Below are 22,660 nucleotides of genomic sequence, written 5' to 3' on the forward strand. Positions count from 1 at the left end.
AATCCATAAATCCAATCTAAGCTCATTTTAATAAAGTGCTTTTGGTAGCAATCTGAGCTCTTGTTTTTACTGCTTTGTTGTCAGAAGCATCTGGATTTTCTTTCCAACTGGACCTGCTGTTCACAGGCACATGGGAAGCCTTTAAAGATCCACCTCTTAAAATACATCCAGGTTATTTATGACAGAAGTCTGACTCAATGTTATAAGTATTATTACATGATGGTATCTATAGGTAGTAACAAAATTGCTAAAATATTAACAGTCAGTGCCTTAAAGCTCAGTTATCAGCTCTTCTCCAGCACTTCTAGGACCTTCCCTAATCTTTCATAGTTATTTTTCCATAAGTGTCTGCAATCCTGCTATTACACCTGTAATAACTGTTATGGACAGCTTGTTTCACAAAATGGGTTAATTAGGCAAAAAGACCAAATTCAGCTGACAGCTTGACCTTATTAAAATGCTATTAACAGCTGGCAAGAATAAAATCAAACACAAATTTGCTCCTTTAGTGTAACTAGGACATCAGATAACATAGAATATATTAAGCCAGTACACAAGATGGGCTTCACTCAGGTTCAGCTATGGTGGAATGAATGGCAGAGAATGAAAAATAGAGCCTGAATGAGTCAAACTTTCTCCTCAGGGAGTAAAGAGTACCTTATAACGTTAAGTATTACCTTAAGAAAGTACAGCTTTGTGCCCAGACAAAAAGACACAGCAGAGCACTGTCAGGGTACATTTGGCTCAACTTGCAACCGGAGCCTTCTGATTTTAAGTAAGCAAGATTTTATCCTGCCTCACATGAAGATCGGATATTTTGCTGGAGCAGGAAAACTACTGTGCAGCTGAACTATGCAAAGAGCTAATTCTACGGTGCTCTTATTGCATCATCTTCATTCGAACCTTCTCGTCCACTGCAGTCTGCCACTGGACTTGTATTCAGGGTCCATAGCTATTCTTCCCTTCTGCAGTCACTCTGTATGCCCGTATCGAAGTGTCCTGTTCTGGTGCATAGCAGTACACACACCTCCTCCTGGCTCCAAGGAAAGAGCATTACAGAATCGCATTTCTTCCAGAATGCATGAACACACACTTGCAGCTGCGGCCCGTGGAATTAATCCAGATTTACATCAGCAGAACCACTGACTGAATTTGTCTCATTGTTTTTAAATTTCTCTGAGTACTTTCATCTTGCATCACCTGGCATATCAAGTTACACGTGCTGCAGCTTCATGTTGCTACTACTACTACTATCCTAATTATGGAAGGTATTTTATAAAGTTCGGTAGCCGTGCTGGCTGACTGTGCAATTTTTTCCCCCTCTACACAGTAGGTCATAGAATAGAATCATAGAATCATTTAGGTTGGAAAAGACCCTTAAGATCATTGAGTCCAACCATAAACCCAACACTGCCAAGTCCACAATAAGATAAAATTGGTGTTCTCCTAGCAAGATAAAAATTAAAGCCAGTGGTGTCAGTTTTATACAGACTGTGGTAAGTGTTTTCTTTGCATACTGTCAAAATAATAGTAAAGGACAGAGGTTGATGTTGTATTTCTACAGTTATTTAAAACAAATGATCCAGAAGCCTTGTCAGCTGGTTCTTAGGAGAGCAGCTATAATGCAGAGGATCAGATGTTGGACTTTGCTGCAACATTTCGATTTTCATTGAAAAGAGGACAGGTTTCAAGAGGAATTTGATCTGAATTCAGAAATTCAAAAAGGGCACATTCAAAACCTAAGTAATAATAGGCACAGGCAGTCCAGTGGAATAAATCAACTACTTGCTACAAAAGCTTTCACTGATTTTAAGAAATTTATGCACAGCACAGAAAGGGAAAATTCAGACCTTGACATGACCACTAATTATATCGTAATTTTTTTGTCACAGCAGGAACGTGAAAATTCCCTGTATTCAGAGACTTGACAGTATTTTCCTAAATTCACACTTACACAAGGCATGCAGTAAACGACAGTTACACATAAAATAGCATTATAATGTATTTTATGGCCAGTGATAGCCTAGAGTACCATTTTCAACAAAAGTTCATGACATACTTTATGGAACGAACTACTTGTTATAATGTGCTTTCTTCGTTGCTCCATAAGTGATTATTTTAATATGCTCATCTGCTCAGAGACCTTTTCTCTGATAACACATCTCTAATGAAGCTTTTTTTCTTAAACTGCAAAGTGCAAAGATGCACAGCTACATTTCTTCCATTATATTCTCTCTCTTCGGGTTGACTGACTTTTGTGCCAGTTTCCTTCTCATACCTGGCCGTGCCAGACGTATCAGAGAGATGTAAACATCATGGCAGTCCCGTTCCTGAGGGATGACCAGCTGGATGACCTGGAAGTTCTTGCAGCGGATCAGCAACGGGCAACCAGTGGCAGTGGTGGCCTGCTTCTCAATAGAGGAAATTTGGCTGTGAAGAACCTGCGAGGGAATTGAGAACGGTTGTGGCAAAGATACAAATCTTTAGGAAGAAAAATAATTGTTCATAATGATGTGCCAGGGCAGGCACAGTAGCTTCCACTATTGTTTCTCAAAATCCTCACATTCCTTCTCTTGTAGTTTTGTTCCTATCTCCAGCTTCAGGCTCAAGCAGTGCCTGATACATCACCTACAGACAAAGAAGCACTTCTGGAGTGTTTCAGCTGCTCAAACATTAGCCTGGTCATGCTATCCAAAGCTTTGTGTTTGTTTGCTTTAGTGTAAGCTAACAGTTGTCAGAAAAGGAGCTCTTTTAATCTACCTGCACAGGGAAAAGATGAACCAGCAATAGTTAGATAAGGCTAAAATGCTGGGCCTCCTCATTGGCAGAATGGTAGGCCTGATGATACAATTTTAAATACTGCATCAGATGAGATGAAACATTACAATAAGAATCAGGAGGGGAATAGTTGGGACCAAAAGAGGAAAGAGTTAATAATTAGCACAAAACTGGACAGCGGATTCATCATTAAGCTGCATAAAAGACTCTCAAATGGTATGACACCGGGGCTATATCTGTACCTATATATATATATGCAACATATGTTATTGGTCCATCAAAACGGATAACTCGAAATACTACATTATCCAAAAAAACCCAAACAAAAACTACAAAATCCAACCAACCAAACAAAAAAACCCCAAAACAACAAAATCACTGATCCAGCACAAGGAGTTAGGGAGAGAGGCAAGAGTTGACTGAGTCAAGGTAGTAATTCACATTTGAAGTATTTCTCCTCAGTTCTTCCTGGACGATAGGAGCAGCGCTGCCGTTTACGGCAGCTGTCCCTCAGTCAATCACATCTGGTATTCATACGGTGAAGGTCCTTCTACTCCTCTTACTGTCTTGCAATATCCAGAATCCATTGAAAATTTTCAAAAATGACCAGGCTGGAATTTCACATGCTCTGAAGTTATGAAAGCATCCATATGAACTAATTTACTATGTTTAAACTGTTTGGCAAGTTATTTTCAAATTACCATCAATAAAGTGCCATGCACTTACAGCTAACTGAAAAAAACAGAAATTCATACCCAGGTTTCTTTACGAGTTTCAGAAACATTCTCCACAAATATGACATGGGTAGCTGTTAAATACAAGGTTCCCAGTGCAGCTTTTCTTGAAGATAAACGATCAAGTAACCGAACATTTTCCACCTACACAAAGAAATGGCAGAAAAAAAAGAGAAATAATTAGGCTATGACATAGCCTGCCATAGTGAGATCTCAACATCCACATTTTGTCCATTACAAACAAAGTAAGTTCTTTTCAGTACCGTATGCAATGACTATCGGAAGCGTATAACTATATGAGAAAATATGGTTATATTATGTGATCTATTTCCAGATCTACCTTAATTTCACTTCTCCCCCTCTTGTGGTATCTCTGTATCCAAAAATCTGTTAGCAAAGACTTCCAGAGACAATTTCTCACTTGAGCTCTTTCCTGTTATCTCACCTTACCAAAACCCTGTGACAGCAAGGCAGGGCCTGGCCTTCAGCTAAGCTCTAGCTCCATGTTGTCCCCTCAAGCCATTCCAGAATTATCAGTGATACATAGGAAGATAAATTTTAAAATATAATAACAAGCAGGAGGTGATACTGGTAGAGTGTCTTTCTTCAGCGGGCCTCACTCAGGCTCCCAGGCAAGTCTTTGTTGATAGTTCAAAAAAATGTTTCAGCGTTTGTCCGTGTGCTCCTGTTAAGGCTGACAACAGTGGTCACACCAAAAATTTTTGCCTTCAGTCACTTTTCAATGGGGGACTTAGCACCCGCTGCCCTGCCTCACTCGACACAAAATGGGCATTCTCTCTTTGCTACACCCCTGACAATAGGCGAGTCCATAACACATTATTAACTCTCAGATAACCAGCTTCTGGCTTGTATACCATTAATATTTCGTATATGGCATGTGTCATAGGCATTTATCTGATGTTACATGCCATTTCTGACTGAGAAGTGAACAATAAAAAAATCCACAAGGTGGATATTAAATGGGATAAAAACTCCCGAAAACAGTTAACAATTTGCTACCATGGGTTTGGTGGGTTTCCTACTACAACAATTTTAAAACTAAAATTAGTTGTTTTTCCTAAAAAACATAGGTAGTTCAAACAAGTTAAACCAAGGCACGCTGATGGTCAATATCATATTGTTTGTAGTAAATTATCAAAATGGTCTCTTCTGGTTTTATAATGTTGTAATTGTACCAGAACACAAGCTTTTCATGCAAGCAGCAGCACAGATCTATGCAGCCTGCCCACTGCTGCAAAAAATCTTCAACACGCTGGCTAATCTTCTCTACATCCTCTCTTCAACTCTTCACTCGAGACTTACAATTTCTTTTATACACCTAGTTATTTTCAGGACTTGAGGCTGATAACTGTTGAAAAGATACGCCCCCATTAAAATCAAAAGGGACTAGTCTTGTGTTTGAAGTACAGAAGCTGACTTAAAGATTGCTCCAAGAAAATGGAAGAGGGGAAAAAAAAAAAAGAACAAACTTAAAGAGGACCTTATCACATTTGCATTGAAATAAATGTAATTTTGCACCAATTTCCTGAAAACTAGAACTGGGTGCAACAAATACAAAGAAAAAAGAATAAGATGATCAGCGAAATCAATTTGATTTTTAGTAATGCAGAGATTCCAGATTAGATTGACAGAAACTTCCTAAAATGCTCTCAGAGATGGGATGTAGCCATGTATTCTCAAAATTTTGCAGAAAATCCACTGAAATCCACTGAATTCCACTGAAATCACACCAGAAACAGAATGATGGCAGCACCTAAGAATTACATGTTTACAATGTGTATTCCAAATACATTGCACTATTTTAAAAATAGGAATAAAGAAGTCCTTAAAACCAAAGCAAGCCAGTTAGGTATAAAACTGCTTAAAATCAAACAATTAGTAAAACCAAGTCTTCTCCCTCAAGGCCAGTTATAATCTGCTTTAAACAAAAATAAAACAGCTAGAAAGCATGGATAAAGTCTTTTCTGAGGACCATCTACTTCAGAGGTCACGTATTGGGGTGAGGAGGAATGGAAGAAACATGGCATTAACCCAGTAAGCAATCAGTAGTAAGCAAAAGAAAAGATATAAAGAGCAGGGATAATACAAAATGAAGATGTAGGCAGTCCTCAACTCTAAAAAGAACCCACAAATAACAAACAAACAAAAAGAGGTGTGTCTGAATGAGGTGTGTCTGGACATAAAAGGTACCTACACTGCAGTCCAGCCAACGAGGACTCTGCGGTACAGGCTCTGATGGTGCCCAAGGCAGGCATCACCCCCAGATACCATCCTACAAACTGAAGTAGTTTAGGCCACGAGTCACAAGCAAAGTAGACATCCACTTGCTTGCTTTGAAACTGCCACCAATGGCGGGTGCACCATGCATTCGGTGAAGAATTCTGTAAACAGGGAATGTCATTCCTCATTTACTTTCTCCGTGCCACACATGCTGTTACAGATCCTTCCCTCCATCCTCTCGCTCCCAGGCTGAAGAGCCCAACTTTATGTAGTTGCAACCTTTATGGAAGCTATTCCAGACAAGCTCTTCCGCACTTCTGTTTATCCTACAAGAGGTCTCTTTCTTGAGAAAAGGCCAAAAGTGCAAACGGAATTCAAGATTTGGGTGTATGACAGGTCTGTGTAGTGGAACGGTGATGTTTGCTGTTTTGTTCTCTATTCAATTTTTAAAATTTTTCAAACATTGCTTGCTTTTTTGTCCTCTGCTGAATACAGTGGGGTTTGGTTTTTTTTTGGTTTGTGGTTTGTTTTTTTTTTTTCCCCAGAAATAGCAATTGTAACTCCAAGTCATGTCTGCATACATAAGTTAAGACCTCCCCATGTGTATTATTTTACATTTATCAATGATTAATTTTGTCCATCAGTATCACGAGACATTGCTGCAAACCCCTACAGAAACCTTTAATTTCTCCTACCCTGAATAATTTAAGTACTATCAGTGAACTTTGTCACCTCTGGCATCTCCTCCCCTCCCTGTATCTTTCAAAACATTTGGAAGCTGAACATCATAGGCTCTTACAGATTCATTGGATTTCTAGTGATAAATTCCCTCCATTGCAAAAATGGACAATATATTCTTACTATTTGCTTCTTATTTTTTAACTAGTTATTACTGAGAGGCCCATATCTCTTATTCTATGATACTTCAGTTTCTTCAAGAGCCTTTGATGGAGGACATGCTCAAATGAGTTTTGGAAGACCAACCAGCTTCTATCGAATGGATGTCCCTTGTCCATATGTTCAGTCACTTTTTCAAAGGAACTTCAGAGATTCTGGGTTCCTCTATGAAAGCTATGCTGATTCTTCCCCTTCTTATCATACTTATCCATAAATCTAATGATTCAGAAGGGGGCCTAGGGAGTACTGCAGCTCCTACTAATTTTCTGAGATTAGGTGTCATATTTATTACCTCCGTTTTTTTCACACTGGGAAACTTTTAAGCATTACACCATTGTTACTGGCTTGACAGTTTTGTACTCTAGTTCTTTTAACTCGCATGGATAGCATCTGGTCCTGGTAATTTTTTACTGTTCATTGTTGCCAGTTTCTTCTGAAATCTCTTCTAATAATGCTTTTATTGCTGACAAATCTTCTGATATGTTCTTGACAGAGCAATATGCCAGAATGGGTATGCTCCTAAATACCTTCCTTACTTTGATCATTTACTACTCCTGTAAATTTTCTGTCAGGATTTTACTTACTTAAAGACAGCTTGGAAATGGTTTTACTACTAGTTTTTTGCCAAGTTGTTCTTCAAAATCTCTTTTGGCCTGCCTTATTTTGTTTATATATTTAACTTGTTTATGCTTTGTTTTCCTCATTTAGGCACAACTTCAACTTGAAGAAAGCCCTTTGACTTCTAATAAAAGAAGTCCTTTTAATAAGAGACATCCTCTTACTCCTTCACCCTGCTGTTCAGCTATGCAAACCTTTTTTTGGTCTTCTAAAGCCTTTTTCTGGAAGTTAGCTTACAGTGAGCTCCCATATTTAAACAATCTTCATGACTCCTATAAACATTTTAATTTTTGGCTCTCTTTCTTTTTAAACAGTTTTCACATTTTTATGTAGTTTCCTCTTTGAAGTTAAACATTGCCATGGGAGATTTTTTCCCCTTTTTTTTTGCTATTTCAAGAATACTGCATCTAAATACATTAGTTGCTGTCACACAGAGGCTTTAGGTGTATTTTGAACCAGGTTTTTCTGTCACTGCTTGTAAACACAGAGTTATTTACAATTACTTAGAATTACTTTCTTTTTTTCAAGATAAACAAATAGCCTCTGTATAGGCAATCATTTACAAAACCTAAAATTTTACTCAGAATCACCCCCCCAGCCCACTTATGCAATCTCAATTTGGTAAATGATGTCTCGCATTGTTATTGCATGTCCCACCTTCACGCCTGTTTGATCTTGTCTAGATCAAGATGTCAAGATCTTGTCTTGACAAGATCTTTGATCGTGTCACAGGCAATGCCACCATTTAGGTAGGACAGTCGGTACTGCAGTCCTAATACTGTACTGCGGTCCTGTGGTGCTACAGTTCTACTTTTCCTATTTAGTCTTGTAATTTCAATCTGCAGGGACTCTTTGCTTTTGTGACATAGTTAATCTATGAGATCTGACTCTAAGTTTTCTTCAAGACAAAAAAATCTGCTCTTTGACACGCATGACTTTACCTGTCTTTCCCATGTAATTTGTCACTGATATTAGCCTGTCACGTTGATTATTTTTCTTCCACCAAGTTTTTAATGTGCCTATTACATCAACATTCTCATTTATAACCAGTGACTCTAGTTTTGACTTTTTTTCACAGACTTTTAATATTTGTACAGAAACACAGATATATTTGATCCAATTGTCTGTTTCTTTGCTCTAGCTAAGCAGAGCTCTTGGCAATTTCTATTTATTTGAGAATATTGAATTTTTCATACTGACAGAATTTTTTTGTGACACAGCATTTTCTGCATTCTAACAAGAGCTTCTCAGGTTTTCAGAACTTCACTGTGGATACGTACCACTCAGAATGAGCTCTCCTACCAGGCTCAACAAGGAAAAATACTGTTTGTGAGACGATGCAGTGGACAGAATTTTTAGCTAGCCCTTATTTCTGCTGACCTCAAAGAGTACAGTAAGAGTCAGTTAAAATTAGTGAGAACCTAAAAATTTGGCTTAATAAAAATTAGCATGATTCGTTGATTAGCCTTGCCTAGTTCTCATGTGATATATGTCAATCTGTGATTGTAGTATGAGAAAAATAAAGCAGGTTTACTATTAAATTGCGCCATGAACCACATTATCATATCTAACATCATTTCCAAAGGGAAAGGGAACTGCTTAAGTCTAAACGCTACCTGGATTCCAATCCACAGCTCTGATTTATAGTGAGTAAGTGGCATGAAGTGCCTTCAGGGGCAGTAAGGGTCTCTAAGCTCTCAGGAGCTTGTTCTAAAAACTCTCTGCATAACCCCCTGCATGAATTGATATAGTTTTCATCTGAGCTCCATCTGTGTTTCTTCTGCCTAGTTTCCAGTTACTCAAACTTTCTGAAAAAGCAGTATATTTCACCCATGGACAGAGGAAAAAAAAAGTAAAATAGAGCTAGCCTTAATCTTAGATTTCATTCTGCTGATCAAAGGATTCAAAGAAGGAGCCTTCTTTCTTCTTCTCCACCCTCCCAATCAGGAAAAGAAAGCCAAGTCAAACAGTGTCTTTAAATGGTCTAGAGGCAACGGGAATATGTTCATTTCCACAAGGGAGGAACACACGTTGCAATAGTGCTTTGGAAGAAGCTGAGTTTTTCTGTCTAAAAAGCAACAGCATGCTGAGAAATCAGCATTAATAGTAAAAATAATTAAATTCAATATCAGAAGAAGACGCTGTAGTAATTTGTCTCCTACTTTTTCTCCAAAATGTGCTCCATTTTTTCATCAAAACTACTGCAGACTTTATTAGAGAACCTAAGAAGTCATGTATGTACAGACACACGTCAGGAAAAAGCATATAAACCACCCACGTGTGCTTTGCCTAAAATGAACAGCTGGTGGGAGGGACCAGATCAGAAAATACCAGGTAAAGAATAAAAAAGACCAAAACCAGCCTGTAAAGCTGAGAGCTGGAAGAGCTCAAGGAGCAAAAAAGAAAGCATTAGCCAAGCCAGTCTGGAGAGTGGCATCTAAGTAGAAACTTCAATAATTTATTTGAAGCTGTTGCCCCTGTCATTTATTTTTGCCTGATGACTGTGGTTGTCTAGGCTTAAAGAAAAGACTGCCAAGAGATTTATTTCAATGATTACAACCCCTTACATGGGGATAAATAAAGTTGGCCAGAAACTCTATTTTCAATGCAACACAGATGATACAAAAAAGGAGGCAAAAATAGAAGTTAAAGGGAACGCAGATTAAGAACAGATGGAAGGCACTTTTTACTCAGAGAATAAACATGACAAATGACTTACGAACAAGGTTGCCAAGAGGTCATTCAAGAAAAAGATGTCATATTAGGGAAAAGCATGGGTCAAAGCTTTTTTCAGGCACAACTCCCACCAGTTTCAATGGGACTCCCACCTAAGGAAGAATGGCAAAGATATGACCCTGAAAGTGTTCAGAAAAGTTCAGAAAAGTTGTCGTGCCAAAACGTTACTCCTAAAAATATCTGTCTACCCTAATTTGTTTTCATTTTCAGTATAGATTACTTCTTGAATAAGCTCTGACTGCATGGCCTATTTCTAAATGCTTCTTGAATATGCTACCTTCTTTTTCACTTCTTTAAGATATACCAGTATCTCCAAACACATGGCAGTATCATAAAAAAATGCAGAAGTTACTGCTACTTTTTCATGCTGTTTATAATTGCACATGGGAAAGCTCCTTCAGATGCAGGTTCAGTTTTGACTGTGAACTCAGACTTGAGTAGGGAAAGGAGAGAGAAGCAAAGCTGTACAGCACATTGGTCAGACTGGAAAAAACTATGCCTCGGAGTGAAACCTCAGTCCCATGCCTCTCCACATCGCTTTGCTTCTTGACACAACACTCATGTACAGCAGGGAGATGCTGTGTGGCACAAAACAGTTTCTACTGTAGGATTTTCAAATAAAACCAAGCCTTGAATAAGGAAAAAACATCTCAGAGAGTTTTATTTTCACTACACAGGTTTTCAGTCTGTGTGTTTGCTTCCCATCTATTAGCTAAACCTGAAGTAGAAGATACTTTAACTGCCAGTCCTGCTATGGTAATCGCTGAGCTGCCCATTACAATTATCACTGTGCATCTGGAAGGAGAACACAAGCAGAAAAACCTATCTGGCAGCCAAGAACAAAATAGCTCTGCTCCCATGTGTCACCAAGTGGTCCCCGCTCCTTTAGGGGGAATGTTACTAATTCCTCTAATTCCTTATCACAAAAAAGGAAGAAAGGCCAGAAAACTCTCCCAGCCACGACAACTGCTAATTAAAGGGAAGCAAGGAATGTCCTAGCTCAGGCCACATCCTCAGGAGCTTCTCCGTTGTTCAGTCAGTTAAAATTCATTGCTCTACCACAGAAGCCTGTCGAAGCAATTTCCAGATAAAAGCTGATCAAGTACCTTGACATTTGACTGTACAAATGACTTTCAATGATTCTTCAAAGGTAAAGAAAGACTGCTTTCACAATGGTCTGTGCTGCTGAAAAGGTTGACCCAAAGCCAAGGAACTGGGCTTAGGTTAGCGGCTCACATGTAGCCCTAGAAAGGCTTCTGCTTGTCCATCCAGGTCTCCGTCTTCCCTTGGGCTCCTAGACACCCGGGGATTTCAGCTGCCTTCCCTACTCACCTTGTGATGTTACACATGCGAGTAAAAGCAAGAAGAAACCGAATCCTGGGAATTAGTGACAGGACTCTGACCAGCTTCAGCACTGCAGGCACGCAAAAGCTAAGGGAAGAGCTTGTGCAAGCCAAAAGCCTGAGCTTAATGAGAAAAAAGGAGCACAGCTGGTATGGTTTGAGGCCAAGTAGAATATTTGAGCTTTCTTCACCCTGGTTGACCCCAGCTATCCATGTGTTTAGCATAATTCCTGACAGTGAAAAAATACAACATGCAAAAGACCAAATGCTATTACAATTTTTTTCACACAAAGATACTATAGTTTTGTATTCATTAAACAAAATATACAATAAGTGATCTTTTTGCATAATCTTGGAACAAGAATAAAGGAAAACTAAACTGCCAGTTGATGCTGCCATTTAATGTGGTTTCTATTCTATTTCATAAGAATCATGAAAACTGTAGTTGAGCCATGTAACTTTTTTATATTTCCATCTCTGAAAAGCTTTCCCAAGTGCAGTAAAATAATGCACAGTCAATCTGTAACATGGAGTCAGATGGTTGCATATGTCAAAAGAATCAACCAAAGCCAAAAATACCCAAATTATTACATTTAAGTAAAGACACCTTAAGCTCTGAATTGTAAAAAGTTTCCTCAGGGCAAACCTGGCAGGATGAGGGAAAATATTCAAGAAAAACCTAAGCAAGTCTAATTTACTAAAGGACTAAAGTGGAACTGGAATACTGGAAAAGCGCTGAAAAAAAATTATAAGGAATGACTTGTAATGTTAGTAAGGCAGTGCACAAATTACCTAACAATTTGGATTAAAAACCCTCTATTGTCTGCTAAGATCTATAAAAAGTGGGAGGTCAGTACCATATTATTATTACCGGATATAGCTGAGTAGCAGTTGTATCATGGATGCAGTGAACAGTAACTTATTACAAGTGTATATAGCATTGCAATATGGTGTCAACATTGCAACACAAAGCTCTTCCATAATGTGTTTCCTCTTTCAGTCCATACTAGATCCCATTTATCTAGAAAAGGAGAAGAGAGCAACTGATGAATTTCCTAAGTTTTCTCTGTGTTCTATTAAAAACCTTATCGAAAAGCTTTAATTTAGGGGAAAAAGTGCTTCTTCAAGTCAGTAAATCTTACTTTTGCCAAAATGGTTTAGATTTAGTTCTGAAAAAATATACAGAAAATTATTGTATTGCTCACAGCAGTAATCTGGAGTAGGGAGAAAGAATTCTGCATGCAGCCAAGGGACACTGCAAAGAAATGTACGTTTAAACTCCTCTATTTGATACAGGCCGCTCTGTTGCATGTTCAGAATTATGCCCTGTTCCGCAGTCTGGTTTAGAGCAGCAGCACCAGCCCGTTTGAGCTGTGCAGGCCACAAACGATTTGCATTAAAGGTGGATTTGTAGGACTCCCTTTTCTCATGGTAGGGATCTGGCGTTCTCAGCAGAGTACACCTGCACACCAGGAAATGTCAGTGCGTATTTTCTATCGCAAATAGGTCACTCCTTTAGCTTACAGACACTGTAGATCAAATACTACCCACTCGAGTCCATTAACACCAGGCTTAGAGATTCCAGCCCTGACCACTCCAAAGCCAAACTTCCCAAATCTTCTGCTCCAACCTCAGTCTCCTACTATGCATAAACAGAAATCAAAGAGTACCCTGCAGACATGCTGTCTTAATGATTTTCAGTGCCATTTTTTAAGTGCAATAAGTTTGAGAGTTACTGGTTTAGACACGGATACGAAGACAGCAAATTAAAGTATGTGGCTATCCATGGTTTTTAGAGCTTGCTTTCTGACTTTATCCAGCTGCCTCTTTATTGAGGCTCACATTATTGAAAATATGAAAGTCTGGCATAGAAAATCCAAAGGAAGTCTGCCAAGTCCAGGATTGGGAAAATATTTATATTATTATGGACCTCACAGAGAAATCTAAATCTAAAAGGAACAGACACAAAACTAGAAATCTCAAGACAAACTACCTTTCCAATTAATACAATGAGTCAGTATACGGATCTCACAAGGGAGAAAGTGCCTTCCTACTCACACAATGTGGGAAAAACAAGGTATTTAGAGAAATACTTGGGTTTTTTTTAAAAAAAAAACCACTACAACCAAAATAGGAATAAAGTGCATCTTGGAAACAGGCATATGTACGAAAATCAAGTTTCAAAAGTGAAAAAGCATTCAGAATAGAAGGGCCCTAATGCTAAGGGGAATGTAAAATAAAGAAAACCAAGTGAAAATAGAACCAAAACCATAAAAGACAAAATGCTAGATTCTGAGTCTTTTCAAGCCAGAGGAGTTCTCTCATTGCCTTAAATGACCTTTGGATTAGGACCACTGGCTTCATCAGTGTTCATGCTTCAGGACATAAGTTTGGAAGCATCTTCCCAGATGCTTCATGCTTTCCTTCACTTCCCTTTACATCGCCTGTATTCTGAATTCTGTTTTGGTTACAAAATGAGAAGCACCACTAGTCTGATCTAGTAAAACAGCTCCTGTGCTCACTTGGTAAGTCATTCACCTCACAAAGGTCAGTATGCTCCTGTGCTCACTGTAGATTAGATATAACCAGTAAACATTTAATTAGCTGTTATATAAATGGTCAACTACCCTACACTATCTTACTACTACACAGGCACAGAGTTTTGAGATGATGAATATATGACATGTTTTAACAACTTTGCCTGTTTCACATGACACTTCCAATGGAATGACCAAAGATTAAGAACAGAGAGATGGATGAAGAGGACCAAAAGTGATTTTCAGTTTCTTCACTATACGTTCAAAAGAATGTATATTAATATACCGGTATGAGAAATATGACTCACATTACAGAAGTGAGAAAACAGATCTGAGTGTAGTGAACAGATGAAGTTGATTATTATAACAGAAAATGAAGAAGGTATTAATGCCATCTAAGTTTCAGTATCTTATTTTAGGTAACTAAGTTAGAAGTTTATGCACATGAAGAATAAATGGTGAATGGAGACTGTGAATCTAGTCTGATGAGATTCTGGAAATTCCTCTGACTACATCCATGGAGCTTCTCTTCTTAAATTATATACCTCATGCTAAACAGTAAAAATCTCATTCCATAAGTAGTGATGCCTAAAAGGAAAAAACAAACAGGAGAAAAAACAAAGCAAACTTCACCCAAATCAACAGAAAAGTGAAATTTCAGCTGAAACTACACTCCAAAGTTTTAGTTCTAGTCTTCTGTAACAAACAAGTGACTTGAAAAACCACAGTGGCATACAATCATTTAGATAATATTTCATTATGTTGCCAATAGAAAAACTGCAACCCACTTTAACAAAATAGGGGTTTTATGGATCATGTAGCAGTTTTACCTGTGCCACCTACTCCAAGCTCAAAGAAAAGGGAGAAAAGTGTGATAATTTTGTGATATTTTGCAGCAACAGGATGTAGGGTTGGACTGCCTCACCAGAATAACACTGTTGGGCCAAACGCGTCTGTAATACAAATAAATTTTGCATAGATAACAAAATCAGGGAAAGAGAATGGCACAGAAGACTTCATGACTGTGGTGTGCTCCTGTGCTGAATCTGCCAAGGTTGGTTTGGCTCCTTGCCCTAAGCAATGCACATCTAGTGCCTGTGTGGCAAATAGAAATAGCCAGTGCCTTAGATCACTCCAGCTTAGTTTTTTCTTACCCCTTCAGAATGTCCCTGTTGGTGCAAGATGAGGTTCAACCTGGTACGTTAAATCTAAAATCTATCTATATTGGAGGCATTTCCAGGAAAATCGCAATGAATGAAATATTTTATTTATTCACATTAAAATTCCAGCAAAGTAAAAGATAGGTGCAACTAATGGAAAATGAAGTAACTATTGATGAAAACATCTTCTGTTTCAGTATGAAAAATTATGCCTTCCAAAGTTTTTCCTTTGGACAAAGATTTTTTGACTGTTCAAAAATAGCAACACTTCATTTTGAGAACTTCAATGCAACATTTCACAACTTGAAATTTCATCTGCTCACCCCTACTTTGATAGACTCTCATCCCTTTGACAGCCCTACCAGAGAGCTGGCACCCTGAAACCCCTGAGCACCCTGAAGCTCACAGGTGAGACTTCCAGCTCCAAGCTCTAGAAAGGGGAGTTTTGGGGGAGAAGCTCCAGCCCTACCACATGGGACCAAATTAGTGTCCTAACAGTGAACAAGCCTGAAATACCTGAGTTTTCAGGTTCCTGGTTTCACAGGGTGAACCAAAGTTCTCAAATCCACAACCAAATGCAAGTCTCCCAGAACTTTGAGATGTGCTGGTTTGGTGTGGGCTGTGAGGGCTGCAGGACGTTGACTGTGGACCCAGGAACCAGGAGCTAGCTATGGTTAGGTCTCCAGATTGCAGAACTGACCTAGGACTGTGGAGCTCAGAAACCCCAAAGCCCCCAATTTCACCGCTGACTTGTAGGAAGGACAGTTCTCAGATCTCCAGTAATCTCCTGGGTAGACAGCCAGGAAAACAGGCAAATTTTCATCAGAACCCTGCTGATGCTTTCACAGAACTTCAGCGACAACAATAGCCTTCTGTGACTCATTTTGGTCTGGTAAATAAGAACATGTCAATTTAAAATTATTTAATTGAAAAGTTCCTGGTAAGGAAAAATAAAATTATAAGAGCTGAAGAATGGAAAGAAGGTGGAGTCCAACAGAAACACTCCAAAAGAAGGAAAATGGCAACACTACAACCTGACAAGCCTGGGAGAAAGAAACAAAACATCCAAATCAGTGAACAAGAAAAAGGAAATACTGCTCAGGGAATAAAACAGCAGCCAAAATCTTCCAATATAACAAGACAAAGCCAAACTAAACCCGTGATGTGGGGGAGGAGGAAATCCAAGACCCAAAGAGCGATTCTGGCTATGGGATTCACTGAAATTACACTGCAATATTTCTTTTTAGCAGGAGTTTAATTTCACTAATAATGAAATTATCTTGAAACCCACCCAAATCAAAGACAGCTCTGGATCTCCTTCAGTTCCAAAAAGACATATTAAGTGTCTTAAATGATAAAGATGATAAGAAAACTGAGGCTGAGATGGCCAATCCCCAGCTGGATTGTAGGCCAGTCAGGTTAGCTATGAAAATATGATCTGTGAGTGAGGTAAACTGTAAATATCATTTGTATCAGGTTTGTGGTCCATACTGTAATCAGGCAGTGGTTCTGACATCCAGTCAAATACAGCTAAAGTTTAAAAGTCCACAATTCTCTGAGGTGGGTTAGGAAAAAAAAAATACCATTGAGTTGGAATTTAATTAAACTGGTATCATGAATGCACAATAACCATGATTTGCATGACCTTTTGACCATTTTTTGTCTAAATCTTTTGAGAATAATGGCTGTTACATGATTTTGTTTAAATCTAAATTGACACTAATAAGCAGGTCCCTTGATGACTCTAATTCAAAACAAATATTCTAGGAGCAAATTCCAAACAGAGATTTTAAATCCAATCCCACATCACCTAGATATCCTCTGCAGTTCCTATTTTAATTTTATCTACCTCCAGTCTTGAATGCCAAACCACAGAATGTTTTTCAGCATAGTATATTATAAGGCTCATTTGCATTAAATTTATCATTTGTGCTCAAAGTTCCACAGCAGAAAGATGGAATAAATGGAACCCAAAGAAAACTGAATTGCATTCTAAATAGGGAAGATTTATTAACAGGAAAAAAATCTATAATGCACAAATTCAGAGTCAAAAGTGTCCAGAATTAGTGTAGATGTTTTAATGCATCACTTTGAGTATAAGCAGTCAAGTAGAATGACATGTTTGAAGTCATTAAACACATCTGGTCCCAGAATAGGTTAAACATTTCCTAACCATGATGTAAAGTTAGAAAAGCTATGGAATCAGAAAGCACCGGCTGAGCTGTAAGGTGGGCTGCTCTAAGCTGTATACTTAGAAGAAAGAACAGAAAAGTGAATACTGTCCACCTTTACACAACACTTGAGAAGCAGAAAATCAACTTGGCACTCAAAAGAGGTTGCAGTAAAGTGTCTGCTATAAGCTGATGACCAAAAACACCAATAAAAGGCAAGGGCCATGCCAGCCTCACCTCCTCTGCCTTTCCTAAGCAGCAAACTAAATAAAAGTTTAGCCAAGAGCTAGGACCGCTATGGCGAAGTGCCTGTGGCACTCCATTCCCTGGCTTGTAGGGGAAACAACCAGCCCACGTCCCCAGGTGGTTCCTGCTGTTGCCTCAGGACTGCTGCCACCTTCCTACATCACTGAAGTAAAATTGAACTTTTCCAAAAAGAACGGTAGCCTGAATATGGAGAGATTAACTATAGTATCACCTCCTATCTCAACGGAAGGCACACAGAGAGCAATGGCAGAAAAGCCAGCTTAGCTTAAAAATAGGTGGAGATCCAGCAACCCAGCAGATGTAGTTGGAGAGTAAAGGTTAGGCTTGCTGGGTTCAATTTTGCCATTGACCTAGATGAGCACCTGGACAATTTTTTGCCATTTGCACATGTCATATATAAAGTGGATGTAAATGATATGGGTTTTCTGATGGAGACATTGGGAAAATTTCCTTGTATTATAAAGCTTTTCTAATGAAAATGAAGAACTATGGAAAGGAAAATTGACTGAAAACAAGGAAAAGGAAACAACACTCATTTACACATGCTGGAAATTTGTTTTGCAAAGTAATACATCTGGTAGAAAGATTGGTCATTATCATGAGAAATGGCAACATGTCTTAAAATCTGCCTGAGAAAGGGATCATTGAAAGGAAATACCTTACCATAACATCACAAAAATGAAAGCACTCGAGCAACTCAAGTCATCCCAAGTATTGTGTTAACAAGAGTTACTGAGCCAAATGAATTTCTGGGCTAACTCCGCTGAAGACAGCTGTTACACCAGGGATAAATCTGATGTATTCTTTATTATAAGAAGGCTATTCAGTAGGCCTGCTGCCAATATACAAAGCCAAATGATACGGAACAGTGGTAAATAAAGTAACTGATTAGCAACAGTGCATGAAGTCCTCTATGAAGTAAACATATCTTCAGAGCTCTTTATCTGTCAACCTGTCCATGGCCAGACATATCTCTACACACATTAACAAGACGTGCTTCTAGTCTGTGCAGAAGAATTGCTTATTCATTTTTTATGACTGTTTAATATGACTGTTTATGACATTTTTATGACTGTTATGAGCAGTTTGTCACATTTCGGGTTTGGCAGTTATCCTAAACTATCTTGCTGCTCAATCCACACTCATGGCATACAGTGGTTTTACTAATTGTTAATTTTTAAAAGATTATTGGAGTTATATATAATTCTGTTTAGCAATCAGTGACTCTTAGCAACTCTTAAATGTACTGAAATTATAGCCTTCACACATAGGATGACATTTACTTTGTGAAAACATCATTACTGCATATGTGTGTATGTATGTATAAAGCACGCATCATGCATGCACTCTGTGATCTACTGATAGTATAATGATAGAACAATAGCATTCAGTACATAAAATAGTGTGTTAGGGACTTGGCTACCCAGAAGGTCCAGGGAAGGTCCAGCACGTCTAGGGAATACCGTTTCAAAAATAATGAAGAAAAGCAGTTTTGTCTAACAGACAACTGTCAAGAGGCCCGGTTTCTATTTCTGCTATTGACTTGCTGCTTTTATTTGCGAAGGAGAGACAGCAGTTAAATTCTTCAGAACCAGACTTAAAGGTATCATGTCTTTTGGTGAAAGACTAGACAATGTATCATTAGCAAAATTATGTAGTTATGTCATCAGCATGTGAAAGAACAGGATTGCTGAGCAGGTGGATACACACAGTCTGTTGGGACAGAACCAGAATGGCTTTTGCAGCTGGAAATCCTGCCGAAGTCCTGTGACGCTGCCATGAAGCACATGGGTAAAGGTGACCCAGAGGACATAATATATTTAGAGTTCCAAAAAAGCTTTTGACAATCGAAGGTTATTAGAGAAACTAAGTTGCCATGCTGCTGGAGGAAAGGTCCATTTACAGACAAAGCTGGTTAAAGGACAGGAAGCAAAGACTAGGGCTTAATGGTCTCTCTTCAGGATGGAGACGAGTCAACAGTGAAGTTCTACAAAGTCTGGTGCTGGGACTGGCTTTATTCAACTTTCTCAGTGACCTGAAGAAAAGGATAAACAGTGAAATCTTCAAGTCTGTGGATGATTATAATCTGTCTTAGCTAGCCAAATGCTTTATTTGTGGCACAAAAACTCCAGAAGAGCCTTGCAAAACAGAGTGTGTGGGCAAAAGAGACACAAAAGAGCTTCAACACAGATAGACATGAAGTAGTATACCTATAGGAAAAACAACCTAAACCATATCTATACAACCACAGACTCAGAATTGATAGTTACCACCCAGGAAAGAGGTCTTGGGGTCATTGTTGACATTTCTCTGAAATAATCAGAATCTGGTGGGTTGTGATCAAGATTTACGTTGAAGGCATGGGTAAGGTGAACATGGAACTGTTATTCACCAAATCCTTGAAGCTAGAAGCGGAGGGTATCGAAGGAAACTACTAAGAACTTTTTAACAGATAGTAGAAAGTAATTTTTTTGTACAGCCATGAACTTCTGGAACTTGCTTCCATGCAGGCTGTGGAGGCAGAGGGTGTCAGCATGTTTAGAAGGAGCTTTGGCAAACCCACACAGAGGGGTCCATAGATAGAGACTAATCAAAATAGGAAGAGTTGGACCCTAATACAACTGTGGATGCAGAAAGGGTACAGAATGTGGCCAGGTTTACATGCTCTCCTTCTGCCACTGTCAGACACAGAGTAGTGACCTAAACGAACTACTGGTCCAGCTGGTATGTAATTTCTTTCTGCTTTTTTATGACAGTTATGTTACATCAGATTTATTTTAGTATTTACGAACCATCACTCACTACAGTTATATTTCAATTAAAATAAAAAACAATTGCCAACTCCTAAGGGATATCATGTGATACAGACCTTTTTTACTGCCTTTTGAAGGAAAAGCTTTTACTTGGGGGAGGAATTTTGTTTTAAGATATTATTACGTTTATTAATTTTCTAAGTGTGGGATCTATCTTGATTTTCCATTTGGCTGGGTTTGCAAATCAAGGAAAGTGTCATTATTCTGAGATTAACACCTTTAAAGAGTAGGACAGTTGCTTGTCAAATTGCTCTCAGGACAAAACTGGATGGAGTCAGGAAATGTGATACCAGAGACTACTACATGGTACAGTGAGAACATCCCTATATTCACATAGCTTTCCCTTACCTGTTTTTACATTGCTGGCATTGGAAATCATTTAACATTACATTCCAAATTATCAAAAACAAATTCAGTAAAAACAAACCCCAAAAAACCCAACACTGTTCTGGTGGCTGATTTTAAGCTGAGGTTTTTTGAGCAAACAAATCAAAGATATCAATTCTGCCAGGTAACTGTAGGTACACTGACTTGTCAGTGTATTTAGGAGTAACTGGAGAGATGAAGTATTTCAGTACTGACTCATGTTGAATGTTCTGGATCTTCTACATTGACATAAGAAATTTTAAAGGATTTTTGTATCACTTGTACCTTTAAATCTTGCCTTCTAAACTGCTTTATTATATTAGAGAGATAACTGTTAGCATAGCTATAATGTAAGGGAATGCCAGGAACCAAGACTGCAGAATCACCTCGCACTGAGTAAGAATTTCAGTGTCTTGAGTCGTCAGTACAGTGCCTTCTCACAGCTGTCAGATACAGAAATGGGTTTTACATATGCATAGTAACATTTTAAGGACTTGCTTGTTGAAAAGCTAACAGCTAAGCTTCCATTGCCTGCAACAGGGACTTGCCTGGGCCTTCCATTCACAGTAAATATAACCATTTATTTTTAGGATTTGTTCTACCCTTATTAATTTGTTTTCACTATTTTTCTCATTCATGCTTTCAGCATTCTTCAGCTAATGGTGAGAAACATCTGTTCAGACAACTTTCCCTGATCGTTTCCTACCTGCAGTAGGATACATTCTTACTATTCTGATGGTCTTCCTTCCCACAAAGGCAGATAACAGGTCACGAAATGAGATGAGAGGAAAGGCAGTTGTTATAAACATCTATCTTCTTAATATATTTGCAGCTTAACTCCTAAAGGCCCCCAAATCTAGATGAAGTATGAAAAGCCCCCAATCTAAAATTCATGTCATCATACTAGATAATGATAATAAACAAATAGGCACAAATCAAACACAAATAACTTCTTAATCACCAGGGTTTGGGTACATAAATAAATAAATAAATAAATAATATGAAAATCTCTCCCACCCCCACTTCAAATTAACATGTTGCTCAGGTTCATTTTTTATGATTATTTTTAATGTAAATCTAAATGTAATCTAAATTTTCCGTGTATCAAAGCTGTATCCTCTTTTTTAGAGCAAGATGGCAATTGCGTTAGGACATACAGGCCTCATACTTAGAAGGCTACATAAAAAGAATGATTACACTGGCAAATGTTGGTATGCAAAACACTAAGCAAAGTCATCACCGGGTCTGAAATACGGGGGTAAACTATAGGCATCTGGAACGCAGGTAACACACCTCTCGTTTTGGATACCTACCACTCATGGACAGCGTCTGCGTTAACAGGAGGGACTGAATAAAAGGCAGTTAAAATGCCCCATAAATCCCCAGCCCACGTCGCAAAACAACGCGTTCACCTCTCGGCGTATTTGGGCGGATTTCACAGCAAACCGGCCGACCCCCCCGCAGCGGCTGCAGAGCACGGACAGGACGGCCCTGCACAGCCTCACGCCCGCAGGGCTGCGGCCAAAGCCTCCGCCAGCGGCGGCAGAAGCCGGCGGAAAGGCGGCGGGCGGGGATGCTGCCGCGGCCGGGGCCCCGGGCGGCCTCTCCCCGCCGGCCCCGGCCCGGCCCCGCTGCCCGCCCGCCGGGACCCACCTTGGGCATCCGGATGTGCTCCATGGCGGCGGCGCCCAGCCCAGCTCCTCATGCACCTCCCGCAGCCGGCGGAGAGGCAGCCGCACGCACCTGGCCGCTCCCCTCTGTTCTCCTGCCAGCCCTGCTTTTTTAAAAAAAAATTTTTTAAATAATATTTTTTTATTTTATTTTTCCTAGCGTTTTCCGGCGCGGGTAGGAAGGAAAAAGGGAGGATTTATTCAAAGCAGATAAAGTGCCCGTGTCTCGCTGCTGGCAGGTCAGTGGCTGGCTCCACCTCCCCGGCAGCTGCCATGCTGCCCCGGCGGCGGGGATGCTCCGCGCCGGCCCCGGCCCCGGCCCCGGCCCC

At 39.3% G+C, this 22,660-nt stretch overlaps 1 protein-coding gene across 1 annotated transcript in view; it reads right to left on the reverse strand.

The window, feature by feature from the left end:
• Nucleotides 1–22,418, reverse strand: part of MTMR7 (myotubularin related protein 7) — a 49,254-nt gene extending 26,836 nt beyond the window's left edge. The window contains exons 1-3 of the mRNA XM_072862741.1: nucleotides 22,315–22,418; nucleotides 3,534–3,656; nucleotides 2,279–2,441 (exon numbers count right to left, since the gene is read on the reverse strand). Of these exons, the coding sequence (XP_072718842.1) occupies nucleotides 2,279–2,441; nucleotides 3,534–3,656; nucleotides 22,315–22,338 (310 nt within the window). The 5' untranslated portion in view covers nucleotides 22,339–22,418. The remainder of the gene's footprint in view (nucleotides 1–2,278; nucleotides 2,442–3,533; nucleotides 3,657–22,314) is intronic.
• Between the last annotated feature and the right edge of the window lie 242 nt (nucleotides 22,419–22,660).

The sequence above is a fragment of the Ciconia boyciana genome, chromosome 5 (genome assembly GCF_034638445.1).
Source record: "Ciconia boyciana chromosome 5, ASM3463844v1, whole genome shotgun sequence".
Classification (NCBI taxonomy): domain Eukaryota; kingdom Metazoa; phylum Chordata; class Aves; order Ciconiiformes; family Ciconiidae; genus Ciconia; species Ciconia boyciana.